This window comes from Geospiza fortis, unplaced genomic scaffold, assembly GCF_000277835.1.
Source record: "Geospiza fortis unplaced genomic scaffold, GeoFor_1.0 scaffold157, whole genome shotgun sequence".
NCBI lineage: Eukaryota > Metazoa > Chordata > Aves > Passeriformes > Thraupidae > Geospiza > Geospiza fortis.
The window spans coordinates 8,365,843-8,376,522 of NW_005054314.1; the positions used below are offsets into that span (position 1 = coordinate 8,365,843).

Sequence of the window (10,680 nt, forward strand, 5' to 3'; positions counted from 1 at the left end):
CGGAGCCGTGCCGGGGCACAGGTACCCCCGAGCCGGGTGATTTGCCCTGGCGTGCCCCTCTCTGCCGGGACAGGGCTGTGAGCGTGTTCACAGGGGCCTTAGGTTGAGGGAAGAGACGAGGATCTGACTCCATGTTTCAGAAGGCTTGATTTATTATTTTATTATATATTAAAACTATGCTAAAAGAATAGAAGAAAGGATTTCATCAGAAGGCTGGCTAAGAATAGAAAAAGAAAGAATGAATAACAAAGGCTTGTGTCTCAGACAGGGTCCGAGCCAGCTGACTGTGATTGGCCATTAATTAGAAACAACCACATGAGACCAATCACAGATGCACCTGTTGCATTCCACAGCAGCAGACAACCATTGTTTACATTTTGTTCCTGAGGCCTCTCAGCTTCTCAGGAGGAAAAATCCTAAAGAAAGATTTTTCATAAAAAATGTCTGTGACACAGGGGTGCCCAGGGCAGAGCTGGCAGCAATCCCACTGCCCCGTCCAGCTCCCCAGCCAGAGAGGGGTGTGCTGCACTAGGCCTGCCTCGTTTGGGGTGTCCCGGGCTGGAGAGAGACAGAGAGAGGGAGGTTGTGGGGTTTCCCTCCCCAGGACAGGTTTTCCTGGCTTGCAGGACTTAAAGCTCCTCCGGTTTAGTGAGCCGGAAATTCCCTGTCGCTGCAAATCCAAGGAGAAGTGCCAAAGCAGAGGCTGAGCCTCTCCAGGCGAGTGGGGAGTGCTTGGCAGGAACTCGAAAAAGCCCTAAAGAAAGTTAAAGGAGGAAATCCAGCCACTTAAGCATTTTGTTCTTATGAGTTTTGACAGCTGATTTTTTTCCCCCCCTTTCTTAATAGCTCAGTCTCAGAGCCTGCTTCTCACCCCCTCCCATCCCTCTGTTCCTTGGGAGCTGCAGTGGTTTCACAGGTGATTAGAAAATGAGCAGCTCTGCCCTCTCCAGATTTACTGTTATTAATATAAGCTGGTTTCCCAGAGAACAGGCTGGGAATGCAGCACAGGCTCCTCTGCAGCACCACAGATGTGAAGGAGAATCCTGGTGCTCTCCATGGCTCTGTACCCTGCCTGGGGGTCTGAGGTTTCTCCTGTGGGACTGACACATCTGGGACCATCCCAGGAATTACTCTCCTGTTTCTCAGTAGGGGCTGCCTGCAAAATATCCAGTTTCTTTGGGGCTTTGGGAGAAGCAAAAAATAGTTTCTTTGGGGTTTTGGGAATGTGTGTGTGATGAGACCCATGGGTTGGGGCTGGCCAGGGTGGTGGGGATGGTGTGGGGCCCCCACTGGGTCCCCACAGACCCAACACAGGACAGGGATTCTGTCTGCAAGCAGGGAATCACCACTGCTGGTGCTGGGCAAATCCTTGGGTAATTAAAAGGTTTTTAATGGCAGAGGAGGAGGTGAGTGATCACTGGAAGTGCTGGTTGTGGCAGTGCAGAGCTGGTTCTGCCACCCTCCTGTGCCCAGAGTGTCAAGGCCTGGGCAGGGGACACATCCCACTTCCCCAGGGGTTTCCTAAGGGTTGCAGGGGGCTGGGGAAGGTGAGGAGGGTCCAAAGTGCCCTCTTAGGGTGGAGAATTTTTTCTAGAAGCAAAGAAGGACCTTTTTGGGCACCCTGAGATCAAAAGGTGCCAGCAAGGAGGGTGCAGGATGCTGTTCGTGCATGTTTGGAGAGCCTGGGCAGCACTGGGGTCTGGCTGGGGTCTTCCAGCCTCAGCACCTCTTCCTTGATGGGGCTTTCTCCCCAGCTGCAGCTTTCTGGGAAAGAATAAAGAGTGCTAATGCTGGGAGCCAGGAAGGTGAATTTGGGAGCTCCTCTCCCAAAAGTGTGCATTGATTGTCCTCTGCTTGTGTGGCTTGGTGAAAGTCGTGGGACATTGTGGCCCCCGAGCACTTCTCAGAGCACTGGGAGTTGGCAAAAGGGAAACTGAGGCACAGGGCCACTGTGTGTGCTGAGAGCTGCAAAGCCCCAGTGGTGTCCATGTCCCATTGTGGGAAGTGGATTTATAGAAAAATCTTAAAGCTCACTGTGATAACACCTAGTATTAAAAAATCATCCAGAGAAAACAGAAAGAAAAAAGATTTACCCATCATACAAGAAAAACTTACAGTGTATTGTAATTAAGAAATAGTAAACTTCTGATTATAATAGCGTAAATTAAAACATCTGTATTGTCTCACCCTTCACATAAGGCTAAAAATAGAATAAAAGTTTTTAAAATGCCTCTCAGTTGCCCCATCTCTAAGTAAAAAAGAAAATGATAATCCAACATCCCCTGTCCTGGTGCTGCTGTCAGCTGCTCCCAGGAGAACTGGGGGCTGTGTCCCTCCTTGGAGCTGCTCCCCACCTGGAAGGAATCTGAGTTGGGGGCTCTGCTCCACGCTGAGGAAGGGGATGTGTGGTTTCCTTCCCCTCTGGGAGGGTGGCTCAGCATCTGGCAGCTCTGCTCAGGGCAAAGTCCATCCTTGCTGGATGTGGGTTACCCAAGGAGTGCTGCGTCGAGGGGGAATGGCCCTGGGGATGCTGCAGTGAGTGTGTGTGGGGAGAAAAACTGAGCACCAAAGCCTTTCCTGTGGTAACCTGGAAGCCCATCACCAAAAAAAGTGTGCTTTGCTTTTAGAAAACCTCATTTTTCCTCAAAGGTGTATATGAACACAAAAATATGATTTCAGCCCTCCAAAAAAAGTTACTTCTGGATAGAAAATAATTTTTTCCACTAGCACTGAGCTGTGTGCTGAGCCCTTTCCTTGCTTTCACTTGAGGCAGTGGGTGCTAAGCTCATCCATGGCTCCCAGGACACCTTGTCCTGCCAGCTGGGCACTGTGGGACATCCCTTGTCCCAGGCCACTCCTGCAGGGTCTGCCTTTTGGCTTGTTTCTGCCTGTGTTTTAGCTGCCTTACAGCATGCTGTGCTGTCCCTGTTGTCACTTTGCAGCTTTCTTTCCTCTGTGTGAAACCCCAGGACACCTGCAAAGGTGTGTGCTGCAGCACACCTCTCCTTAGGGGTAGAAATGAGCCAAGGCACAGACTCTCATTTAACAACATGAAAAGGGGCCCTGTTTATTCTTCTTCACAGCTTAGCCATCCTGAGTGACTACAGCAAACTCCTGCTGTTGGCTTCTCTGACAGACTCTGCTGGCTGTTCCTGCTGGAATATGACTGCAAATGTTTCCTTGGTATGACCACAGGCTTTTACCTGGTTTGACTGTGACTGCAGGCTCTGATTTTATGAGACCCAGACTGACCTCACAGCAGATCTTTTGTAGCAGTAACTTTCTTCCTTGTTTTATTTTTTTTGCCTTTTTTTTTTTGTGTTTTTTTTTGCATCTCTCTGGATTATTCCTTCTTCCTCCAGGCCTCTCCCTGACCACCCAACTCACCCCTTTTATCACCCTTATCTTCATTAGTCACAGCTGTGACCCATTCAGGACAAGGCTGTTCTTTGGTAATTGGTCCAGCTGTGACTTTCCAGGGGTGAGTCCCTTGTAATCCCTCCTTGTTCACCCCCAGATGTGGCCTCTTTGGGGACTGGACCTGCACCGGGCGCGCTGTGACCTGCTCTTCACAGAGGCCATCAACCAGAGGATGCAGGTTCCCAGCAGGCTGAAGGTGGCAGAGAGCTGCAGCCCTGGGGACAGGGGCACAGTGGCAGAGGATGTCCCTGCATCCTTTAGGATGCACATCCCTGAGAGGATTTCTCTGGCAGGTAAAGCCTTGGGTTGTCTTTTGGGGTGGGGCACAACATCCTAGGGTGTAGAACCCTTTTATAAATCCCCCTTTTGTGTGCTTTGCTAGAGGAGAGGATGGGGCAGAAAATGCAGGCAGTTCTCCTCAGGAATACAGGGCAGGATGGTGGGTGGCTTGGGAAGAGGTGGAAAAAGGTCACCAGCAGAGGTCTGGATGGGCCTTAATGTTGTCATTACATTGCAAGGGTTCCACATTGCTAGTTTCATACCTCCTTGATGTTTCTTGTAGACAGCTCCTCTTGCACTGACTTTTCCTTGTCCTCACAGCAGCCAGCTGACTCCAGCTCCTTTCAGCTAACCAATCCCCTCTTTTATAACACTCTTCTTATTTGCTACAGCTGTGGCCTGTTAAAATCAGGCCTGCTCCTAATCTTTAATAATTAACCCAGCTGCAACTCTTTAGGGAGTAAGATTACTTTCTATACTACCTTTATTTACTTATATTCTATCCCCCTACACCTTAATTCCAACGGGTGAGGAGCAAAATGCGGAGGCATCTCCCTCCGTGTCTCTTGCAGTTCCCTCTTGGCCTTTGGTAGGGTCCCTGCTTTGGGATGCAGGATGTTTGGCCCTGTCTTTGACAGACAGCTCTGAAACCTTGCTGTCCTGGAGCAGTGGCTCTGCCTCTCTGGGCTGCCCAAACAACCCAGGGCATGGTGTTCATGTGGCACTAAACACAGCCTTGACTCTCCACCTGGGTGCATCTCTCTCCCCTCTCCTGAGGCCATTCATGTTGGCTTAATTCTTCCCTCTCTCCTTCCTGTAGAGATACCAGACACCGGTTTGAGGCCAGTGCTGCTGCCCCAGCCAAGGAAGGTGCCCTCTGTAGTGGTGCACGTGTGCCCAGAGCCTTCTGGGGACGTCCCTTTCCTGCCCCCAGTCAGCAGAGCCAGCGCCCAGCGACGCAAGCGAGCGGTACCGTGGGGGCAGGGACGGGCTGCTGGGGTGGCAAGGGGAACAATCCCAAATTCGGGGTTCTCCAGATAGCTGTTATCACCCCAAGGCAGGATTCATCTTCCAGGAGGCCCTGGGAGTGAGGGGGTGGGGATGGTGGGGTCTCTTTCTGCCCCAGAGCCAGTGCACACCTGTGTGCTGGGACCTTGACCCAGCCACATCTCCTGCTGCATTTTGTGGGCAGGGGGCAGGCTGAGGTACCTGCAGTCCCACCACTGGCTGCTGCTGCTGCTGCTTTTTAAGTCCTGTTTTCCTTCTTAATGAAGTATGTGGCAGAGCTGGTTCATTACAGCAGTGTAAAGGGTTCTGGGGTCAGAGCCAAAAGCAGATTTTATCCTTGTGTGAGAACCTTTCAAAGAGAGGTCCCAGGCATGGGCAGGCTTGACTTGATTTGGCTGCTGGAGCTGCTGTTCTGCCTCCTCAAGTGCTTCAACCTCCCTGAAATTGGAGAGCTGATCCTGGGTGGGTTAGGTTCAGGGTTTTTGATCTGGCTAGAGTTCAGCTCAGTAGGCTCCTGCTGGGGACCCTGTGTCTGCTCTGGGCACATCTCCCCACCTGCAGCAGCATCACCAGGCTGGGGCTCCTGCAGAGTGCTCTCCCTGTGCTGATGGGCCCCTGCAGCCCACGCAGGGCTCCAGGCTGGGCTCAGCCCTGTGCTGATGTGGTTCTGGTCCATTCCCACAGGGCCACCACAGCAGCAGGGCACGGAGGGACAGGACCCCGAGTGACAGTGCCCAGCTGGCCTTGCACAGCCCAGGACAGCACCACGAGGGGTGAGCATGGGCCCAGAGCACCCAGGGTGGGTGGGGAGCAGCATCTCCTCTCACTGGGCTGTTTTGGAGCTGTTTTGGTGTCCTGGGAGGGGCAGGGAGGATCCAAATCAGAGCACTGCCGTGCCTGGCAGGTCCTGCTCATCCATGAGAGGAGGAGTTGTTTGTGCTGGGCAGCTTTGAAGGCAGCTGTGTTGTTCCCCAGGCCTCTGCTCAGGAGTCTCTGCAGTGGGGAATTTGTCTCTGAGCTCATCCTGAAGCAGGGACTGCTGTGCCCCTTGGAGCCCAGAGCTGCCCTGGGTGGCAGGAGAGCAGCACGGCACACAGCTGTGCTTGGCTTTGGAGCAGCCAGGTGGCCCTCTGAGCCTGGGGGCTGCTGGAGAGGGCTCTCTGAGGGCTCTCCCAGCTGATGCCATTAGGGCCTGGGTGCCAGTGGCATTGCCCAGAGATTGTGGAGCTGCTGAAGGGATGAGGGGCAGTGCCTTGTGCCAGGCTGTGCCCTGCTGTGTGAGACTGGGAGTAACAGGCGTGATTCTGTGTGCACCCAGGCCAGGCTCCTGTCCCCTGCCTGCTCCCAGTGCCCCACTGCCCCTCTTCACAGGGGCAGGCAGGATCTACTCCATGCAGAACATCTTCCAGACCATGTGCCTGCTGGGCCAGGTGCTGCTCCAGCGTGTCCAGGACTCTCTGCGGGACCCAGCGCCGTGCAGGTGACGTGTCCTGAGCCAGCTCTGTGTCACCCTGGCCTGGGCCTTGCTGGGGCACGAGCTCTGTGAGCTCTGGGCTGCAGGCTGCTCCTGCATGGCTGCCTTGGGCTGCCTTTCTCACCTGTGCCAGCTCTGGGTGCCAGGCCTGGGCGAGCCTCACTAACCAGCCTTGAGTCTGCTGCTCAGCTTAACACCAGTCCCTGGGCACACTGAGTGCCCTGTGCTGCTCTGGCATTGCTGGGGGTTGCTGATAAGCAAGGACTGATTTTTCTGTGTGCTTTCATAGCTTGTTGGAGAGGGGTGTGTGAAGGGAATGAAATCCAGAGCAGATGGCCTGACCCAGGTGCTGTCCCTGAGACAAGACACACCTTTGGCTGTGTCTTGGTCACTCTTAGTCAGCCTTTCCATGAACTCATCCCACAGCCAGTGCCCTGGCCAGGCTGTGCTGTCCCTCTGTGCTCCCTGGAGCAGGTGTGCAGTGGCCTCAAGTCCCTCCAGATGTGCTGGAGGAACCATCTCCACCGCCCACATCTGTGCCCCTGCAGTAAATTCTCTTTGCTCAAAGACATCCGTGCAGCCTTAAGGTGTCCCCACTGCTCTAAGGCTGCTGAGCACCTGCAGGAACATCTAAATACTCCTCATTCCCCTTGAGCAAAGCCTCCAGGCAGAAAGGGAGGAGAAGCAGCATCCATCATCACATCCATCATCAGGGGCACGTCCTGCCTTCCCTCCCCAGCTGCCTGCTGCTTGCTGAGGATCCAAAGTGATGTCTCTGCTCTGAAAAACTGGAGGCTGGGGCTGTCTTCAAACATCATTTTCATTTCTTAATGGCCAAGAGATCTGGTTAGTGGCTGCAAAGGACCTTCTCCCTCCTCCCTGTGGCAGTGGAGGCCATGCAGGCCATGGCAGCCTGCAGAGCTGCTGTGATGCACTGGGGTCACTCTGGGGCTTCTCCCCAGGCACTGATTTCCCTTTGAAAGCAGCCACCCTCAAACACCTCTTCTTGGTGCTTTACATCCCTTCAGATGCAGACATCCCTTCAGTATGACAGCTTTGCACCCCTGTGCAGCAGTAAAAAACCCAAAAGGACTGTGCTGACTTGTTTGTCCTGAATTTTAGCAAAGTCAGGTCTCAGACAGAGCTGGAATATCTGGCTGACAGTGACCTCTTGAAGGGTATGAGTCACCAGAAGACAATTTCTAGTCTCTACTTTAAAGGGTGTCTACCTGTATCAGCTGGGATTTTGAGTGAAAAGCTGCAGGATGTGTCCTTTTTTCATGCTTCTCTACTGGGGAAAATTGCATTTTCTTTCTGTTGTGGCTGTCATTTTACACTGCAGCTACATTTTGTGCAGGTATTATCTCACAAATGGAGTTTCAGACAGGGATTCAGTGAATCTCCAGGTGCTCTTCTGGCTTGTCTTCAGTGAGATCAGCATCGTGTAGCAGAGATAAACACCCTTTCCTCCCCAGGGCTCCAAGGAGTGGGGTTAGGGGCCTGTTAACCCCTAGGGGATCAGTGAGTGCCTGTGTGAGTTATTGGTGTGCACAGGGCAGTTTTGGTGATAGAATAGCTGACTTTGGGCTAGCCTATGATGACAGGAATTTGTATTTTTCTCACTGTGGATCTGCTTTATTTTGTGATTCAGTGGTGTGGACCCTGCAGGGAGGCTGTGCCTCCAGGGGCTGCCCTGCACATCAGTGGTCTGTGCTGCCTCTGCCAGTGCAGCAGCTCATTCCAGTGGGGGCCCTGTGGTTCCAGGGAGGGAACAAAGTGCTGAACATTTGGGTTGCTTGTTTATGTTTCAGATTGCAGGTAAAATGTGCTACGAGAGCAAAAAGTGATAGTTCCCTCCAGCTGATGGCAGCTTCCCCACCTGCTGATGCAGACAGGATCACCCCTCCATTTCAGCAGTGTCCTGTCACACCTGCTTACCTGGCTGGCTCTAGAGATGTTTTACCCAGCCCTCAGTGAACTCCCGGCACTGCAGAGGATGGATGCTTAGTAGAAATGTTTTCTCTCTGTTGCACCTCTAAAGAAATACAAGCCTGTGTTTCCTGTTACCTGTCCTGGCAGGTGCTGTCTGTCTGTCTGGCTGGCCCCTTTGGGTGCATGCTGGAGGGTACCAATGTGCATGGAGGGGGGTTCAGGAGAGATGAGTGCATGCTGTGCAGGGGCTGTTTGCCTTCTCCTGGTGCAGCACAGCCTGGGCACACACTCCCTGCATTGTGGTGTTGTGAGGATGAGCTGGGAGATGAGAATTTGACTGCATGTTGTCAGAAGGTTGATACATGATATTATATAATATGATATAATATTATATATTATTATACATTTTATATTGCATTATAGTATATATTATTATATATTTTTATATTTCATTATATTAGATATTATTCTATTTTATAATATATAATATATAATATATAATATATAATATATAATATATAATATTATCTATCATATATCTATTATTTATTATATTAGAAATTGTATCCTAAATCTATATAAAGAAAGAGAAAAGGATACATCAGAAGGCTGGAAAAGAATGATAATCAAAGCTTGTGACTGACTCCTCAGAGTCTGACACAGCTGATGGTGATTGGTCATGAATTAAAAACAATTCACATGGAACCAATCAAAGGTGCACCTGTTGGAAAACGCTCTCCAGACCACATTCCCAAGCAATCAGATAATGATTGTTTTCATTCTTTTCTGAGACCTCTCAGCTTCCCAGGAGAAGAAATCCTGGCGAAGGGATTTTTCAGAAAATATCACGGTGACGCCGCACAGCTCAGCTCCCTGGGGCAGCGCTGCATTTGTGGGGTCAGCTGCACCCCACGAGCAGTTCTGCCCCCCCTGCATCTCTGCTTTCCTTCCCAGCTCCCACGAGCCCGTCCCAGCTGCAGAGAGCACCTCGGAGGAGGCGGGGGTGACAGAGGTGGCAGCAATGAGAAGGCAGGTGAGATGGGGGAAAGGGCTGCAAATGCTTGCTGGGAAAGCCACAGGGGATGGGTGAGGGGGCTGCTGCTGTCAGCCTGGCCCTGCCTTCAGCAGAGGGCTTACATGTGTGTTATCCATGGAGCTCCTACCCCGAGGGGCTGCAGGACCCAGCCAGACCCCTCTGGTGGCACTGAGAGGGGCTCAGATGCTCTCTGATGGGGAGAATCCTCCTGAAGCATCTGCTGCAGACCCGAGGTGCTGCTGCCACTCCTCCCACACAAAGGGAGCTTCTGCTTTAGAGAAGGAGGACCTGAAGTGTTGGGGAAGATGAAACAGGAAAGCCTTATAAATATGATTGCCTGGCAAAAGATTTTGAGATTATAGAAACTGTAAGTGAGATTGAGATGAAAGCAAGCTTTGAGATACCTCAGTTACTGAACAACTGGAAAACAATGGCATGGCCAGCTGAAGGTAATCCCCTTTTGATGAAACAAGACCCTCTGCTTGCAGGCAGGTCCAAGGGTCAGAGCAGACCCTGCCAGCTTGGCAGAAGGGGCCCAAAGAGGAGTTTTTAGGGTTTAAAATGTAACACAGTATGGTAATGTAGTGATTCTTATAGGCTGTATGTAAATGCTGTAGGATTTGTATCTTGTACTAGATTGGTTAGTGAGAATTAGAATATTCAACACAGAAGAAGATTTATTGTGTTGTACTGGGAACTTCTCTCTCTTTTACTCTTCCTCGCTCTCTCATTTTCTCTTTACCACACTCTTGCCTTCTCTCTCTTTACCTCTCTCTCCCTCTCTCAGGCCTGCTCTGAGCTGTGCCTGGCAGCTCCCAGCAGGGCCCTGCACCCAGGCTCTTTGCAATAAATGCAATAAACCCCAAATTCCATGACCTGGCTTCAGAGATCTCTGTCCCTGACCGTCCTACCTCTGCTACTCCAACACTGAAGGAGCAGAGCTCCAGCTGTGCCTCTCTCCTGTGCCATGGGAGGTGACAGTGCCCCTGTGCTTGCCTTGCAGCTGGCCAGGATCTCGGGGAGGCTGCGGGTGCTGGAGGAGCAGTGCCATGCCTGGAGACAGAAGGAGGCCCTGGTGTACTCTGTGATGATCTCTGCTTGCCTCATCAACACCTGGCTCTGGCTCAGAAGATGACAGCCCCTGGCCAGCCTCCCCTGCTCACCTGGCAGGGTGGGTGAGGGCAGGCAGAGGAGCATTTCTCGTGTACTTGCCAGCAGTGAAACTCTTTTTTTTCTTGCCTAGAACTGCTTTCTGCACTGTGGGCCCTCGAGAGTGTGTGTCCTTCAGGCCTTGGTGACAGAGAAGGTGTGAGAAGCTGCTGTGAAGAGCTGAGTTCTCTGAAGAGCTGGTGGCTGGCACAGGAGGTGTCTGTCCTGTGCAGTTGCCCTCAGGCTGCCAGAGGAGATGCAAACCTGAGGAGCTGGGTGTTTGTGGGTGTGGGGTCCTGTTACACTCACAGCCTGGCCACATCCCACCTTGGAGATCTCAACTCTGACCCCATAAAAGTTCTCAGCCAGCTGCTGTGCTCTG

The 10,680-nt window shown here is 52.0% G+C and overlaps 1 protein-coding gene across 1 annotated transcript; it reads left to right on the forward strand.

The window, feature by feature from the left end:
- The first annotated feature begins 3,517 nt into the window (after positions 1-3,517).
- LOC102036633 (mitochondrial fission factor homolog A) lies at positions 3,518-10,285 on the forward strand. Its single transcript, XM_005419890.2, has 6 exons — positions 3,518-3,713; positions 4,520-4,668; positions 5,392-5,480; positions 6,026-6,187; positions 9,068-9,146; positions 10,153-10,285. Exons 1-6 carry the CDS (start codon positions 3,518-3,520, stop codon positions 10,282-10,284), a joined length of 807 nt encoding a protein of 268 aa, XP_005419947.1. The 3' UTR covers position 10,285.
- Positions 10,286-10,680: the final 395 nt, after the last annotated feature.